The sequence below is a fragment of the Podarcis erhardii genome (genome assembly GCF_964252035.2).
Source record: "Podarcis erhardii genome assembly, chromosome: 18".
Lineage (NCBI taxonomy): Eukaryota > Metazoa > Chordata > Lepidosauria > Squamata > Lacertidae > Podarcis > Podarcis erhardii.
The window spans coordinates 10,013,972-10,032,683 of record NC_138516.1 but is presented as its reverse complement, the minus strand read 5'-3'; the positions used below and the strand labels follow the sequence as shown (position 1 = coordinate 10,032,683).

The 18,712-nt window shown below is 51.5% G+C and overlaps 1 protein-coding gene across 4 annotated transcripts in view; it reads right to left on the bottom strand.

The window, feature by feature from the left end:
• NFIC (nuclear factor I C) overlaps positions 1–18,712 on the bottom strand; it is a 99,378-nt gene that overhangs the window by 58,690 nt on the left and 21,976 nt on the right. For 3 of the 4 annotated variants that reach the window (XM_081846260.1, XM_081846258.1, XM_081846261.1), the window contains exon 2: positions 3,981–4,512. In XM_081846260.1, coding sequence (XP_081702386.1) covers positions 3,981–4,512 — 532 coding nt within the window. Of the gene's footprint in view, positions 1–3,980; positions 4,513–14,223; positions 14,381–18,712 lie in introns of those variants that run through there. The other variant, XM_081846259.1, reaches the window with a different exon arrangement.

The window sequence follows — 18,712 nt, the reverse complement described above, 5'->3', positions numbered from 1 at the left end:
CACTGTGAGTATGATCAGCCTGGAAATATCTCCCTAAAATATAAACAAGGAAAATAGCAAAGGGGACTGACCAAACTGCCCTTGTGGAAAGTGTTCGGGGGAGAGAGAGAGACACCCTCTGTGTCCCCCCCCCCTTTAAAATAAAATAAAATCCAGCCCAGGAAAGAATTGAGATGCAAAAGATCTTTCTAACCAGCTGGGGTTGCCCGTTGCAGAGCAATCGGCTGAGAATCTATTTTTTTAAAAAAATTATTTTGCTGACGCAGGAGAAAGGAGAGTGAGAGTGAGAGCATTATCGTATATCATAAGGAGGGCTGGCAAGAGAGACCGGCTGCAACTGCTCCAGACTGATAATGTCAGAGACAACAGAAGCTGAATCTTAAAACTATGCGTCGCCCACAAACTGACACCCCCCCCCAAAAACCCCCACAAACACAGCCTGCAAAGTCAGACCCGTGAAATGCAGTGCTGGCAAAAGGCAGGGGGGCACAGCCACAGTTCCCAGTCCATATTAGAATGCTAGAATCTGCAATGCAGGAATCTTTGGGCCAAGGCAGGATTCGAACCCACAACCTCCAGAGATCAAGAGTCTCTGCCGGCTGAGTTGGAGGACCAGGGAGACAGCAAGAGACCCAGGTCAAATTCTTGGAGTGCGGCAGTCGCTCCCAAGGCAGTGGGATTGCCTAGTGGGCAGCTGGAGGTGTGTCGTCAGTGACTATCAGGCTTTGAAAAGTCAACATCCTCTGGGCCTTGCTGAATTCATTAAGGTGAATAGGTTTCGGATAAAAACGAAGGTTGCGCGTTTAAAGCAAATGCGTCGCCATTGCCTGCAAAGAATCTCAGGGTCTGTAGTTCGCCCCGCCCCCCACTGCAACCACGCTACAGTTCCCAGCGCCCTTAGCAAACTACGTCTCCCAGGATTCTGGAGGAGAGGAAAGCATGGTTCGCAATGCATAGCACAGATCGGCCTGAATCATAGCTGTAAACGGCAGGAAGGGTTTGTGAAGATCTTCTTTTTAAAAAGGAAAGAGGGGCAAAAGATTTTCACGCACGTAAAGCAATCTACTATTCGGGCGAATTGGCTCAAAGGCATGGATTATTAGCAAAAGAATCACGGGGATTCGAACCGCCGACCTTCTGACCAGCAAGTCCTAGGCTGTGTGGTTTAACCCACTAGAAATCTTGCATTTCTGGCTCCACAGACTTTTGAGACTCGACCCTGCGGCCCCCAGCAGAAACGTGCCCCCCTTTCTGAATTAACTCAACAACCAGGGTTGACCATCGGAGACTCACACAGAACCAAAGAAATTTGAGGCTGTAGGGGGCCGACACATGCTTTTTGCAGCCTCAGACCGAGAACGAATCCCTGTTCTGCCTTAAACGGGGAAGAATCTACCTTAAAAGGGAAAGGGAGGGAGGGCTGCTTCCTCCAGAGAGCGAAAGTGACAGGAGGCCTTATCAGCTGTGATTTTACTGCCTGGGGTTTGGTAGCAATTAGATCAGGAGATTTCAAGGCTGCGGACCCAGACAGCCTGAGGTCAGGGTCAGGAAACAGCAAGAGGAGGGGGGAAACCACACATTTTTTGCATGCTGTGCAGCGATCGCCCTTCACTTTATCCCCCGTTGTTGTAGCTCTTTGGTTAAAAGTTAAGTTTTTGGGTTAAAAGTTATCAGGGCTTAATATTCACCGCAGGCAGGAGAAAGAGTGAGAGGAGTCAAGAGACATGATTTGCTTTCCAGATAAGGGAACTGCAAAACGGGTTGTTTCTCGGCTCAGTTTTCCTGGGAATCACAGAATTGCAGAGTTGAAAGGGACCCCTAGAGGCTATCCAGCCCAACCCCCTTTGTGATGCAGGAATCTCAGCTGAAGCATCCCTGATAAGGGACCATCTTAACTCTCTTAAAAACCTCAAAGGAAGGAGAGTCCGCAACGGCCTTCCATCCCACGGTCAAACAGCTCTTACTTTTCAGAAATGCCTTTCTTGTCCAGTCCCCCTGTTCTATTGACAGATATACTGCTTTTATACAAGGAGGGGCAATTTATTAGCATGGCTAGATTAGGGCTGCACTAGGCTTGCCATAGGGACGTGGGTGGCGCTGTGGATTAATCCACAGAGCCTAAGGCTTGCCGATCAGAAGGTCGGCGGTTCGAATCCCCGCAATGACGGGGTGAGCTCCTGTTGCTCGGTCCCTGCTCCTGCCAACCTAGCAGTTCAAAAGCACGTCAAAGTGCAAGTAGATAAATAGGTACCACTCCAGAGGGAAGGTAAACGGCGTTTCCGTGCGCTGCTCTGGTTTGCCAGAAGCGGCTTAGTCCTGCTGGCCACATGACCCGGAAGCAGTACGCTGGCTCCCTCGGCCAGTAAAGCAAGATGAGCGCCGCAACCCCAGAGTCGGCCACGACTGGACCTAATGGTCAGGGGTCCCTTTATCTTTACCTTTAGGCTTGCCATCCTTCAGGAAACTTCCCGACATGTCCAGGTTTTCGGGTGTAAAAGTAGTGTCAGGGGGGAATTCTGCAAAATGTCAGGGGAAACCCGGATGTAGGCTTAAAACCACTCTTTTTTTGGGGGGGGGAGGTTTCCCCCAAAAGCTCGACAATTTTGGTGGTTGAAAAGCTCAATTTGGGGACTGTCAGGAATTTTACTTTTTGACATACGCCAGCCTCAGGGTACACTATTATTCGGCCCACGTTTAAAACACAACCCGACCCCAGATTGCACTTTTCCCAAATGAAGGGGGTCACCCAAGATGGTGTTATCCCTCAAAATGTGCTCTGCAGCCAGGATCCCACCCACCAGGCAGTTTTACGGTCATATAGCTGAACTGGCGCAAGTAAAATGTCTGAAAGTTATGACCCTCGCTGTACCAGGAGAAACGCCTTCAAATATCTGTGCAAAATCCCACGCAGAATTTTCAAATTGGTATTGCAAGCAGAAATGGGACAAACTCAATGCTGGGAAGGGGAAGGGGTCACGATCCAAGAAAAACCAAAATAGACAGATCCATTTGCCCCTCAGTTTGTGACCAAGGAATGCTGTTCCTTAGTTTATGACTAAAACCTATCCTCTAATTCACAACCAAGGAAGGCTGTCCTGTGATTCATGACTATAAAATGACTACAAAATTCATGACTGCAAGAGGAGATCCCTTGATTTGTGACCAAGAAATGCCCTCCTTAGATTCACGACTACGGAATGCCTTTTCACAACTATGACATGCCCCTCTCCTAATTCACAACTACGAAATGCCCTCCCTTAATTCACAACCACGAAACACCCTCCCTTAATTCACAACCACGAAATGCCCTCCCTTAATTCACAACTACCAAATGCCCTTTCACAACCACGAAATGCCCTCCCTTAACTCACAACCACAAAATGCCCTCTTAATTTACAACCACAAAATGCCCTCTTAATTCACAACTACAAAATGCCCTCCCTTAACTCACAACTACGAAATGCGCTTCCACAACCACAAAATGCCCTTCCTTAATTCACAACCACGAAACGCCCTCCCTTAATTCACAACCATGAAAGGCCTTCCCTTAATTCACAACTACAAAATGCCCTTCCTGAATTCACAACCACAAAATGCCCTCCCTTAACTCACAACTACTAAATGCCCTCCCTTAATTCACAACTACGAAACGCCCTCCCTTAATTCACAACCACGAAATGCCATTAGATTCACAACTACAAAACACCCTCCCTTAATTCACAACTACGAAATGCCCTTTCACAATGACAAAATGCCCTCTCTTAAATCACAACCACGAAATGCCATCCCTTAACTCACAACTACAAAATGCCCTCCCTTAATTCACAACTGTGAAATGACCTCCTTTCTTTCACAACTACCCTTAATCTGGCACCACGAAACGCCCTCCCTTAACTCCATTTGCCCCTCCGTTTGCGCCAAGAAGTCCCATGGACGCCGAGGCGCGAAGCGAGTCTTTCCCGCCGTCTCGGGCCGCTTACCTCTCTCTCGGATGAAATACGCCAGGTAGAGGTCCAGTTCCTTGACGGAGACGCTGATGTGGTGAGGCTGGACGCAGAGGATGGGGTGGGTGCACTGGGCAGCCTTGACCAGCCGCTCCCCGTCGGTGCTCTCCAGGGGGATGCCCTTGAAGAGAATTACCATCACCAGGTCCAGCCGCCAGACTTTGTCGGCCTGTCGGAGGCAGTCGATCCTCCGCATCTTGCCCTTCTGGTCGGGGTTGGAGAGGACGCAGCAGGAGGGCTTCTTCCCCGTGATGGAAAGGACAAAGTCCTCCCGGTACTCCGGGCGGATGTCCTTCCGCAGCTTGGCCAGCAAGCGGGACGCCCACTTCTGCTTCACCTCGGGCTTTTCGTTGAGGAGCTCGTCTTTCACCGCTCGCTCCTCGTCCTTCGTCATGCGCTTCTCATGCTTCTTGAAGTACTTGCGCTTGCGGGCCTGGAGGTTGAACCAGGTGTAGGCGAAGGCCCGGACGTGGGGGAGTAGTGCCTCAATAAACGGGTGGAACTCATCCTGGAAAAGAGAGAGAGAGAAAGAGAGGCAGTCAAGAGGGAGTCCCACATCCGTTCTCTCAAGAGCGAAGGTGTGATGGCCTGGGAATCTGATTCAGAGGTTGAACCGGAGGAATCCCAGCCTGCACAGGAGTCCCCGCCTACAGAACCAGCTGAGCCGGGGCTGGGGCCTGAGCCGGAAGGGTCCTCACCTGTGCTGGATCCTCAGGTGAGTCTGCTCTGGCTCCGGAGGTGATGGAGGACCCATTGCCTGCAGGTGCTCCACTCTCAGCCCCGTCAGAGGAAGCTGAGTGTGATGGCCTGGGAATCTGATTCAGAGGCTGAACCAGAGGAATCCCAGCCTGCACAGGAGTCCCCACCTCCAGGGCTGGCTGAACCGGGGCAGGGCCTTGATTCTGAAGCGCCTGCACCTGTGCCGGATCCTCAGGAGCAGGCACCAGATGTATCCACTCTGGCTCCGGAGGTGATGGAGGACCCATTGCCTGCAGGTGCTCCTCTCCCAGCCCCGTCAGGGGAAGGTGAGTCTTCCCCTGGGTCCAGTAACCCTCCAGCCTCTCCTGAGCTGCAGAGGCTCAGGGCAGAGAGGCGGAGGGAACTGGTTTCTCCCAGGAGGAGTGCTCGCCTTAAGGCCAGGAGAGGTGGGTCTCCTGGGGGCCGGGACCACCCCTGGCCTCAGAGAAGATAAAGGCCAGTCAGCCCGGTCCCAGGTTGCGGGAGCAACGTCGTTGAAGAGCTGTTTTGGCCAGCACCCAGTCCTGTTCCTCCAGAGTTCCTGTCCTTGTCCGGCTCCTCGCTTTGGACCCCGCTTCACCCATGGAGGACTGTCTGCCGACCCTCGACTCAGGTCCTGGACCTCGCCCCACGGTAACCTCTCCCCGGGACCAGCACAGAATGCCTCTTCTGAATAGAGGCATTCCTCCAAACACATGGATTCATGCCTGATCTGAGAAGAGGCATTCACTTCTCTCGGAAAGGATTGCCTCTTCTGTGTACAGGCATTCCTCCAAACATATCTGGGTAGATACACGCCCACTGTAAGAAGAGGGATTCACCTCTCTCATGAAGGATTGCCTCTTCTGCATAGAGGCATTCCTACAAGGACATCCTGGTGGATTCATGCCTGAGCTGAGAAGAGGCATTCGCCTCTCTCAGGAAGGATTGCCTCTTCTGTATACGATACGATAATCTTTATCGTCATTGTCCCATACAGAACAATGAAACTGAAAAAATCAGACAATCAGAAACCAACAAGCCTGCTATCCCAGTGATCCCAGAATGGTTAGCCCCCTAAAAACTCTGATACCCCATAATTAAATACAATATACTCCCATAGAGACTACCTTAAAGGTAAAGGGACCCCTGACCATTAGGTCCAGTCGTGGCCAACTCTGGGGTTGCGGCGCTCATCTTGCTTTACTGGCCAAGGGATCCGGCATACAGCTTCCGGGTCATGTGGCCAGCAGGACTAAGCCGCTTCTGGCGAACCAGAGCAGCGCACGGAAACGCCATTTACCTTCCTGCCGGAGCGGTACCTATTTATCTACTTGCACTGGTGTGCTTTCGAACTGCTAGGTGGGCAGGAGCAGGGACTGAACAACGGGAGCTCACCCGGTCGCAGGGATTCGAACCGTCGACCTTCTGATCGGCAAGTCCTAAGCTCTGTGGTTTAACCCACAGCGCCACCCGCGTCCCACACTCATAGCTTATAGCTAAGGAATTTTTATCCTTGTCTTTTCAGCTGGGGGAACACTATTTGCAAGAGACCGGCTCTGCAAGTTAGACAGGTCACAGCAACCCTATAAAAATGGAGGCCAGTGTTTCTGTTCATCAGCTGCTTTCTGCTGGGCCTACCCGGTAGGGCCGTTGTGGAAAGAAAACGGGGAACGGGAGGGACCTTGAGCTCGTGGGAAGGAAGAGGAGGCAGGATACGGACGGGATGGGACGGGACGGGACGGAACAAGCAGCCGCTTCAGAAGAGCTTCCAGCTACAATTTGAAATCTGCTTCCCCTTACGAGTAATTGAGCATTTTGGTCAGAAACCAAGCAGCCAAAGCCCCGCCCTGCCGCCGTGCCAAGAAAATTTGGCTCTGCGCGGCTTGACTGGAAATGTTGTTTCTCTCTTCCCCCCCCCCCTTCATCCTCTGTGCCCCACCCAGAGCCTGCAGCTTCAGGCGGCAGATTTGGGCTGCCAACGGAGCCCCAGTTTCCACTCGTACGCCACGGCCTGCGGCTCTCCCGACCTGCCACGGCGGAGGAGGTTTTGGCAGGGCTGGTGGAAACGCAGCAATCCGCTCCGAGGCAACGCCAAGAGGGGAAGCAGCCCAAATTGCCGGACCTCCCAGGATTTGCAAAATTGCACATCAATACAGCGGTACCTGGGACGCAGGTGGCGCTGTGGTCTAAACAGGGCCTAGGACTTGCCGATCAGAAGGTCGGCGGTTTGAATCCCCGCAATGACGGGGTGAGCTCCCATTGCTCGGTCCCTGCTCCTGCCAACCTTGCAGTTCGAAAGCACGTCAAAGTGCAAGTAGATAAATAGGTACCGCTCCGGTGGGAAGGTAAACGGCGTTTCTGTGCGCTGCTCTGGTTCGCCAGAAGCGGCTTAGTCATGCTGGCCACGTGACCCGGAAGCTGTACGCCGGCTCCCTCGGCCAGTAAAGCGAGATGAGCGCCGCAACCCCAGAGTCGGCCACGACTGGACCTAATGGTCAGGGGCCCCTTTAGCTTTTACAGCGGTACCTTGGTTCTCGAACTTAATCCGTTCCAGGAGCCCGCTCGACTCCCGAAACCGTTCGGAAATCAAGACAAGCTGCGCTCAATCGGAAGCCGCATCGGACGTTCTGCTTCCAAAAAGCGTTCGCAAACCGGAACACTCACTTCTGGGTCTGCGTTGTTTGGGAGCCGATTTGCTTGGGAGCCAACCCGTTCGAGAACCAAGGTACCGCTGTAACTACAGATTCCATCTCTCTCTCACACACATCCAAATAATTTCTCCTTTTCTGCTCTCTCTCTCTCTCTCAAACCAAGCTGGGGAAGTTTAATCAGCCCAGGGGCCAAAGTCCCTCCTGCAAAACCTTCCAGGGGCCACATGGCTTTGGTGGGGGGGTCCAGAAGGCATAAGTGGGCACAGAAACAGATGCAAATTTTCCCCATGCACAGTAAGCTAGTTTCTACACAAATACACATGCACACAATTTTTTTCTATCCCCACACCCAGGAGGCGAGAGTTCATGGACCCGGGTAGCTCTGTTGGCTGCAGCGTGGTGCTGATGAATGCCAAGGTTGCAGGTTCGAGAGCAGCATGGTCCTGCGTTGTGCAGGGTTGGACTGGATGACCCCACAGGGCCCCATCTAGCTTTAGAATTCCATGATTCTCTGATCAGAGGAGGCATCCCAGCCAGAAATGTGAAGCAGAGCTGGCAAGGAGTGGGGTGGAGAGTCCCGAGGGCCGGTCAGAAAGGAGCGGAGGGCCACGTTCACACACACACCCTGCCGAGGCCTCAGGTTTCTCAATGCTGAATTAATTCCCAGTCAGGATAACCAAACAGGCTGAGGGAGGGAAGGGAGGCATTTGGAAGAAATGGAGCAAATGGGAAAGGGTTAAGTCTGGCCCCCGCCACGGAAACAGCTTTTCCTCATCTAAAGGGGCTGCCAGGCTGTTTTTTCCCAGGGCAGGTAATACGAAACTGTGCAGCTGCCCCGCTAATTGGGAATGTCTATCCTTCAACCCTTTTGCGATAGTCTTCGCCTTGCCCGACACAGTTTCCTGGTCTCCCAGCCCCCTAGCAGTCACGGAGGGGCAAAACCTGTCCATTTCAGTGGCTCGTTTTGTCCCCCCCCCCCCATCTTAAAATCCACCTACGACGTTTCAGTTTGCAAATTTATTCGTCGTTGTTGTTTTTTAATCAGGTCCCCGTGCAAATACATCAGGGCCTCAGTGCAGGTTTATCGACACCTGTTCGCTGATTGTGCAATTTTGCCCGACAGCTGCATTTTTTGCAAAGCGATTTCCCCCACCAACATCCCGCGTTTGGGTACAAAGTTTCCTTTAATATATGCCGTTTTAGGCATGCTTAACTACAGTACCTTGTGAGTTTATTGGAGGGCTGTGAGGACGTAGGACGTGAGGAGCACCCTTGGTAGACAAAACCTTTAAAGCAGCAGTTCTCAACCTGTGGGTCCCCAGATGTTGTTCGACTACAACTCCCATCATCCCTGAGCTCTGGCCTTGCTAGCCAGGGGTGATGGGAGTTGTAGTTCAACAACATCTGGGGACCCACAGGTTGAGAAAAGTCCATTGATCCAGGGTAAGGTAAAAAAAGATAAAGGACCCCTGGACGGTTAAGTCCAGTCAAAGGCAATTAGGGGGTTGTGGCGCTCATCTCACTTTCAGGCCAAGGGAGCCGGCATTTGTCCACAGACAGCTTTCCGGGTCATGTGGCAGCAGGACTAAACCGCTTCTGGCACATGACGGAAACCAGAGCGCACGGAAACACCGTTTACCATCCTGCCGCAGTGGTACCTATTTATCTACTTGTACTGGCGTGCTTTCGAACTGCTAGGCTGGCAGGAGCTGGGACAGAGCAACGGGAGCTCACCGCCGTGGCGGGGATTCGAACCGCCGACCTTCCTATCGGCAAACCCAAGAGGCTCAGTGGTTTAGACCACAGCGCCACCCGCGTCCTCAGGGACAGTCCTGTGGCCCACCTATCCCAGCCTCCTTTTCTCACAGTGGCCAACCGATAAGCCCCTCAAACCCACAATCAGGATTCGAACCCAGAACTGGGTGTGGTATTCCAGTTGTGGCCTCACCCTCTCCCCTCCTTCGGTTCCCAGCAACTGAGATTCCTTTCCCTCCGTGAATTTGCCCAAATCCTCTTTCAAAGCAGGCCCAATATTTCCAGTGCAAAAAAAGACCGGCGATGAAACCATCCCATAAGCAACTGCGTGAACTTCTGCTACATTTTATTAGATGCCAATGCGTTTCCCGGTAGTGGCGAGTTTTCAAAACTAAGCTGCGCCCTGGGGCTTTAGGGCAGTAAAATAAAACAACCAACAGCGATAAGAATATTAATTTGCGCAAGACGCCGGCCCGTCTTTCCGCCGACGTACCCGGGTTTGGATTTGCGTGTTTCCTGCTTGCCCCCCCCTTCGCTCAAGGTTGGGAGGGGGGGTCGGTTTGGGGAGATAAGAGGCCGCGATGTCATGCAACAAAAGCCGCAGTTCCCAGAGGCAAGGTCACAAGAGGACAGCTCTCCCTCACCGGGGCGCAGTCTAAGCGGAGGTCAAGTCAGGTGAGGTCTCCGCTGGGAGTAATTCATTAGCCGACGTGTACATCTGTGCCTTCGATAATCTCCCGACGGAGGTCCACACACACACACACACACTCCGCCACCAAACCGCCACACACCATCAAAGCGCCTTGGGCTCTGTTCTGCACCCCCTTCCTGCTTCGGAAAACACAGCGGCCTTGCATTCCTAGCCCAAGAAAGGCGCCGAGATAAGGGGGAGTAATAATAAGTAACCTAAACAAGAACGCCGCAAAAGCACAAACCGTGGCAAGGGACACAGGATTGCGCAAGCTGGAGGGGAAGTTACTAACCCTTACAGGGGTCCCTTGGTTTCCAAACGCCTTTGGTACTCAAACAACTTGGAACCAAGTGCTGCAAACCCGGAAGGAAGTGTTCTGGTTTGCGAACTTTTTCCGGAAGCCGAACATGCTCCATTTTGAGAGCCACGCTTCCGATTTGAGAGCCATACTTCCATTTTGAGCATTACGCTTCCAATTTGAGCGTTACGCTGAGGTCTGTCTGTTTTTGCTTTTTATTTTGCATTTTGGTATTTGCGGCTCTTTTCGTTTCATTTTCCCATGAAAATAGGGACGTCCTATTCCATCCCCTCCAATGTTGCTCCCCTGAAAATAGGGACGTCCTATTCCACCCCCTCCAATGTTTATCCCATGAAAATAGGGACGTCCTATTCCATCCCCTCCAACGTTTCTCCCCTGAAAATAGGGACGTCCTATTCCATCCCCTCCAACGTTTCTCCCCTGAAAATAGGGATGTCCTATTCCATCCCCTTCAACGTTGCTCCCCTGAAAATAGGGACGTACTATTCCATCCCCTCCAATGTTTCTCCCCTGAAAATAGGGACGTCCTATTCCATCCCCTCCAATGTTTCCCCCCTGAAAATAGGGACGTCCTATTCCATCCCCTCCAACGTTTCTCCCCTGAAAATAGGGACGTCCTATTCCATCCCCTCCAATGTTTCTCCCCTGAAAATAGGGACGTCCTATTCCAAAATAGGGAGACTTGGAGGGTCTTCAATTGTTAAACAGACTTTTAGAAGACATCTGAAGGTAGCCCTTTCTAGGGAAGTGGGTATTTAAAAAATGTTTGATGTTTTATGGTGTTTTTCTATTTCGCTGGAAGCCTGTCCAGATTGGCTGAAGCATTCTAGTCAGACAGACATCATATAAATAATAAAATTGTTATTATTATTATTATTAGTCAGGGGGTGGTGTTGGCAACTAGAGTACCAATAACACTGTGGAACTACAGCCGTACCTTGAACAGAGTCCGTTCGACTTCCAAAATGTTCGGAAACCAAAGCGCGGCTTCCTGTTGGCTCCCGCAGCCAATCGGAAGTCGCAGAAGCCGCCGTCGGACGTTTGGCTTCTGAAAATCGTTCGGAAACTGGAAAGCTCACATTTGATGGCTCGGGAGCTGGTTTGTTCGGGAGCCAAGGCATTTGAGAGCCAAGATACGACCGTACAAGTCCAACCATACCTGAGTGTTGGACAGACTGAGAGACGGGAGCCCACCATTTTGGGGTGAGGGTGCAATCCATTCCGGGCTTTTGTTTTCCTCGAAGAGAAAGGTGTGGAGAATAATAATAATAATAATAATAATAATAATAATAATAATAATGTTATTTATACCCAGCCCATCTGGCTGGGTTTCCCCAGCCACTCTGGGCGGCTTCCAACAAAACACTAAAATACTATAAGCTAATAAACATGAAAAGCTCCCCTAAACAGGGCTGCCTTTAGATGCCTTCTAAAAGTTTGGTAGTTATTTTTCTCTTTGACATCTGGTGGGAGGGCGTTCCACAGGGAGGGCGCCGCCACCGAGAAGGCCCTCTGCCTGGTTCCCTGTAACCTCACTTCTCGCAATGAGGGAACCGCCAGAAGGCCCTCAGTGCTGGACCTCCGTGTCCAGGCTGGACAATGGAGGTGGAGACGCTCCTTCAGGTATACTGGACCGAGGCCATTTAGGGCTTTCAAGGTCAGCACCAACACTTTGAATTGTGCTCGGAAACGTCCTGGGAGCCAATGTAGGTCTTTCAAGACCGGTGTTATATGGTCTTGGCGGCCGCTCCCAGTCACCAGTCTAGCTGCCACATTCTGGATTAATTGTAGTTTCCGGGTCACCTTCAAAGGTAGCACCACGGAGAGCGCATTGCAGTAGTCCAAGCGAGAGATAACCAGAGCATGCATCACTCTGGCCAGACAGTCTGCGGGCAGGGAGGGTCTCATCCTGCGTACCAGATGGAGCTGCCCTGGACACAGAATTGACCTGCGCCTCCATGGATGACTCCCAGGCTGCACACTTGGTCCTTTGGGGGCACAGTTACCCCATTCAGGACCAGGGAGTCTTCCACACCTGCCCGCCTCCTGTCCCCCAAAAACAGTACTTCCGTCTTGTCAGGATTCAACCTCAATCTGTTATGCCTTGCCATAAACCTCCACAGCCCAGCCTCCCAGGACAGTGGAAAGCTTTTAAAAGCTCTCTCCGGTCTGTGCCAATCTGGGTTCAGCCCAGGGATTAGGCGACGGGAGTTGGGTGAAGGGGGGGGGGGTTAGAGATCAGCAATGAACCAGGACAGGGCTTGAAATCCGATCAGCCACTCCGACAACTTTCCCTCCCGCCAGATTAGCCCCGCCAGAAAGATGCCGCCGTCGAACTAAGCCGCTTTCGAGAGACCCGGAACATCGAGCGGCTCCCGCGATGGCTTGGCGGTGGGCAGCAACCTTCTCCAAGCTAGGATACCCCCCAAAAAACCCCCACACACTCGTCTGATGCCCAGGAACCAGCATGCCAAAGGTCAGGGACCACAATGCCAGCTGCAGTTGGCCCCTCATTTTGCTGCACAGTTCGGAGGCCTCTAAATCCCAGCCTAGGGTTGCCATGTCCTCCTTTTCAGGGGTAAAATTTCCGCCCTGGTGGATAATTAAAACCGCCGTATTTTTCGCTCTATAAGACGCACCAGACCACAAGACGCACCTAGTTTTTGGAGGAGGAAAACAACAAGAAAAAAAACATTCTGAATCGCAAAAGCCAGAACAGCAAGAGGGATCGCTGCGCAGTGAAAGCAGCAATCCCTCTTGCTGTTCTGGCTTCTGGGATAGCTGCGCAGCCTGCATTCGCTCCATAAGACGCACACACATTTCCCCTTACTTTTTAGGAGGGAAAAAGTGAGTCTTATAGAGCAAAAAATGCGGTATACTTTCTGGAGGAGACGCAGAGTATTTAAAAGGTAAAGGACCCCTGGACGGTTGAGTCCAGTCAAAGGCGACTATGGGGTTGCGGCGCTCATCTCGCTTTCAGGCCGAGGGAGCCGGCGTTTGTCCGCAGACAGCTTTCTGGGTCGTGTGGCCAGCAGGACTAAACCGCTTCTGGCACACGACGGAAACCAGAGCACACGGAAATGCTGTTTACCTTCCCACCGCAGCGGTACCTATTTATCTACTTGCACTGGTGTGCTTTCGAACTGCTAGGAGGGATGTGGGTGGCGCGTCTAAACCACTGAGCCTCTTGGGTTTGCCGATCAGAAGGTCGGCGGTTCGAATCCCCGCGATGACGGGGTGAGTTCCCGTTGCTGGGTCCCAGCTCCTGCCAACCTAGCAGTTCGAAAGCACATCAAAGTGCAAGTAGATAAATAGGTCGCGCTCTGGAGGGAAGGTAAATGGCATTTCCATGCGCTCTGGTTTCCGTCACAGTGTCCCATTGCACCAGAAGCAGTTCATGTCAAATTGCTGTTTTAGGGGTTGTTTTTAAAAGCCTGGGATGGATTAATCCGCTTTGCATGACTTTCTATGGGAAAGCAGCATGCCTTGGTTTTGGAACGCTTTGGTTTTGGAACGGGCGTCCGGAACGGATTAAGTTTGAGAACCAAGCTGCTGCTGTCTTCCTATTTAAAATGCAAAATCGAGTATCTCCCAGACCCAGCCACACAGAGACACATGACGGATGACACACAGACAGCCAGGATCAGATATCACTGCCTACAAGCGTTGAAACCATCTGCGTGACTCGGCAGAAAGGAAAAATCACTCTGCACGTGCTCAAAAAAGGACCACCGTTGCGGCTCTAGAGACAAGTGCCGAAGTTCAGCCTATGGGGCGCACGGCGAGTTTTAAAATATTGGGAATTTGTTCCCTAAAGTTGCAGTTTGCAAACTTTTCCTAGGGGTTGAGGAGGGGTGGGGCAGTCAAAGCGGGAAGGAAAACATCTCAGAAGATATTGCAGAGAGAAAATTGTCGGCTTTTCATGAAAGGCACAAGATCAGAGTCACAGGCAGGCCAGCAAATCAGAGAGGAGGCGGAATCTATCAGGAAACACAACTTCCTTGTCCTGGGCGGGGGAAAAATAATAATGGATCTCTGTGTCCTGGCTGAAATCGCCCCACCCTCTTCTGCAGCCCTACTCACCCGCGAAGGGTCCATCTGTCACCCAATGGCCCCCCTCCAGCTGGGACCCCCAAGAAGGCGGTTTCCAAATAGCAGAAAACACCCCAGGCTTGGAGGAGAGGAACGCCTCTCTCTCTCTCGCTCCTGGATTTTAAAATAGCCTGCCGTCCTTTTCTGCCAAGGTAGCGACAGAGTTTGGCTGGCATGGCGCTACGGGATCGCCAGGGCCCCCCGCAGAGGTCTCCGGGAGTTGAAAAGTGCACGTCCGCCTGCCCCCACGGCATGAGAGGGAGCTAAGGAAATTGGCAGCGGAGGGGGGCAAGGAAGGAGAGAAAGAGAGAGAGGAGGGAAAGGAGGAGAAACTGGTACATGGGTAGAAGCCCAGGACACCAATTTTCATTTACAGGAAGTTAACTCTGGAATTAATACTCAATTCTGACCAAAATAACCCTCCTAGAGAGCAAGATGCATATCCCGGGTTTTTGAGACTCATCTACTATCTGAACGACAAAGGTCTGTATAGTTAAAGCTATTGTTTTCCCAGCAGTGATGTATGGAAGCGAGAGCTGGACCATAAAGAAGGCTGATCGCTGAAGAATGGATGCTTTTGAATTCTGGTGCTGGAGGAGACTCTTGAGATGGACTGCAAGAAGATCCAACCTCTCCATTCGGAAGGAAATCAGCCCTGAGTGCTCACTGAAAGGACAGATCCTGAAGCTGAGGCTCCAAGACTTTGGCCACCTCAGGAGAAGAGAAGACTCCCTGGAAAAGACCCTGATGTTGGAGAAGGGGACGACGGAGGACGAGATGGTGGGACAGTGTTCTCGAAGCTACCAGCATGAGTTTGACCAAACTGCGGGAGGCAGGGGAAGACAGGAGGGCCTGGCGTGCTTTGGTCCAGGGGGTCACAAAGAGGCGGACACCACTAAACGACTAAGCAACAACAACAAAGTCCTTCCCCTGCTCACCCCTTAATATTCTTCAGAGGGTCTTTTTTCCAGTCTTTAGAGAGTATCTGGGAGTGGGGAGGCAGGAAAAAAGTCGTCCTTTCCTTCCACTCCAAAGTTTTTAATCTGTAAACTTAGACGCCGTACTGTGCTGGATTTCTGTATTGTATGGAATGGACCTGCCGTATTTTTCGCTCTATAAGATGCACCAGACCACAAGACTCACCTAGTTTTTGGAGGAGGAAAACAAGAAAAAGTAATATTCTGAATCTCAGAAGCCAGAACAGCAAGAGGGATCTCTGCGCAGCGAAAGCAGCAATCCCTCTTGCTGTTCTGGCTTCTGGGATAGCTGCGCAGCCTGCATTCGCTCCATAAGACGCACACACACATTTCCCCTTACTTTTTGGGAGGGGAAAAGTGAGTCTTATAGAGCAAAAAATACAGTATATTGATAAGATTTCTTCAGGAGGCCTTCACTTGCAGAGAACAGCGACCAACTGCGTATAAGTCGGATGGCTGGATGCTCTCTCGCACTCGGATCCTGCTCCGGGGCTTCCCTTTGGGGGCACATTGCTGGCCCCCATGAGATCAGGAATCCGTGCAGGATGAACCCATTGCCCTGATCCATCAGCATCTTCTCAAGGCTGGTCGTACACACAACTCGGCTACTAAAACGTGCTTGCAACCGGCTGCTTGCCTGGGGCACACGAGGCTCGCACCCAGGCGACCAGCCAGGGGGCTTTCCGCAAAAGCCTGGCTTCGTTCCCCGCCGGACCCTGTGATAGGAATTTTATGGTCTTAGATATATGGTAATGTTCATAAGTGTACCAACCAAGCACATACATAGATCAGCACAGGAAGGCCAACCCGGAACCATTTTGATTCCTAAACTGACCAAATCTTTTCTCTGCAAGGTCAAAATGGAAAAGCCTCCCCATTGTCTTTTCCTTCACAAATCCTGTCTTAAGGGTATGTCTGTGTTTGAATAGGGTGAGGCTGTGACCTGGCCCAGGAACTAAGTGCAGTGGTACCTCGCAAGACGAATGCCTTGTAAGACAAAAAACTCGCAAAATGAAAGCGTTTTTCGTTTTTTGAGTTGCTTCGCAAGATGGATTTCCCTATGGGCATGCTTCGCAAGACGAAAACGTCTTGCAAGTTTGTTTCCTTTTTCTTAAAACCGTGCATTCACTTTGAGGAGCAACTCATAGCACGCGGTGTGGTAGCCTTTTTTGAGGTTTTTGAAGACTTTGGTGCTTTTCGAAGCTTTTCCAAAGTCCGTGCTTCGCAAGATGAAAAAATCGCAAGACGATAAAACTCGCGGAACGAATTAATTTCGTCTTGCGAGGCACCACTGTATTTATCACTACAAAAGACTGGCCAGGCTCCCCAGGCAATCCAATCAAGTAACCTGCCAGAAAGGAGATAAACAACAACAGGAGAAAAACAACATTCAATTTTTCTGTCTTAGACCGCCTTTTCTGTGATGTCGGTGTGATGTATCGGAGGGGTGGTCTTAGGTTACACCCCTTCTGTGATGTATGTATGATGTTTCTGGGGGTGGTCTTGATCTACAGGGTGGCAATTTCAAAAGTCTTTATAAGGCCTTGCATGCCATTTTTCTGGGTCCTTCCTCTCTCCTGCAAGTGAGGGGAGCACCCTGTTGCAACAGATCAATAAAGGCCAAGCCTACAGGCTGCTCTTTTGCTCCAAGTAATCCTGGTTGGTGTCTTTGTTTTTTTGTCCAAGGGAGCCCTCGGATTTTTCCGTTAACAACCCCCACACAGGCAATTCTTGTGGCCATCGTTTGGCACGGCTGCCTGCAAATACTTCCATTCCTCTCCTATTTGTCTATCGCCTCCCATTCCGGGTTTCTGACGCCGTGTCGCGTGAGTGGGTGCCCTGCGCCGTCACTCACAGTCCAGTGACTCCATCCCATAAGCATCTGGGTGGAAAGTGAGGGAGCTGGACTTCTGCAAAGCTCTTTCTACACCCTGGCTATCTATAGCCATGAGGTCAGAGCTCTCTCTTTGTCTCTCCCCCCCCCCACTCCCTTTCAAAAATAAGAACCCAGACCTGCTAAAGAGATTAGACCGTCTCGAGACAGATGGATCTTTCGATTTCTTTCGGCCTGCACGCTCAGGTCCCTCGTCTTGCCCCGACTTCCTTCAGGGACACCTCATGTGATGGCGCCTGGGATTCGGACTCGGAGGCTGAACCTGAGGAATCCCAGCCTGCACAGGATTCCCCGCCTCCAGCTGAGCCGGGGCTGGGGCTTGAGCCTGAAGGGTCCTCACCTGTGCTGGGTCCTCAGGTGAGTCTGCTCTGGCTCCTGAGGTGATGGGGGACCCATTGCCTACAGGTGCTCCACTCTCAGCCCCATCAGAGGAAGCTGAGGTTGCCTCTGGGTAACCCTCCAGCCTCTCCTGAGCTGCAGAGGCTCAGGGCAGAGAGGCGGAGGGAACTAAGTTCCCGCAGGAGGAGGGCTCGCCTCCAGGCCAGGAGAGGCGAGCCACCTGTGGACCGGCGCCGCCCTATGCCTCGGGGCAGATAAAAGCCGGCCAGCCCCAGTCCCAGGTTGCGGGAGCAACATTGTTGGTAGCCTGTTCCTGCCTCCACCCTGTCCTGCTCTCCTGCCAGAGTTCCTGAGAGGTGCCAGAACTTAGTTCCGGCGAATTCCGGCTGAAATAAAGACCCTGGTTGTAATGTTATCAGCTGCATTTGGTGCAGAATTCAGCAGCCAGGTAGCTTGCCAGCCAGTTGGCTAAAGCTTGGTGCTGATAATGCCATGGTTGCAGGTTCGAGCCCCGTACAGGTCAGCTACATTTCAGGGGGTTGGACTAGATGATCCTCAGGGTCCCTTCCAACTATACAATTCTATGACTCCAACATAGTCTGAGCACGTAACAACAATCCTGGCCGCACTGAGCTGGCTACCACTTTCCGGACCCCAATTCCTGGTTTTGAGCTACAAAACACAACAGAGGTTGGTGGGGCAGTGCCCCATTTGCCCTATTGGACTAGCCACCACTGATTTCAAACACACACACACACACACACACATGAACAACTATCTAGCTTTCCCCATTCATGTTAACCAACTATTCTCGGGACTTTAGTGTCTCCACACTTTCTTCCTATATCCATTGAAATGTAAGTCTGTCCTCACTCTGAAGTTCAGTTTTTCAGCCAGTAGGGGGCCACGTCAACTCCTGCGTGGCCAACAACAAACAGGGAGGCGGGTGAGCAAGCAAGCAGAATGGGAGGCAAGGATTCTGCTTAAGAGATAGCAGAGAGGAGCTTCAGGGAGCAGTTTAGCAAACTGCTCTGCGGAGCATCTCTACTCGCTGTAAAATGTGGCCGCAAAAAAAAGTTTAATGGAAAGAGGGAGGCATTTCAGAAAACCACTCTCTGAAGCCCCTTCTCTTCTCCTTTAAAATTAATAATAATAATTTTCAAAATTTAAAAAAATAAAATAAATTGTCCAGTAGCACCTTAGAGACCAACTAAGTTTGTTCTTGGTATAAGCTTTCATGTGCATGCACACTTCTTCAGATACAAACGAA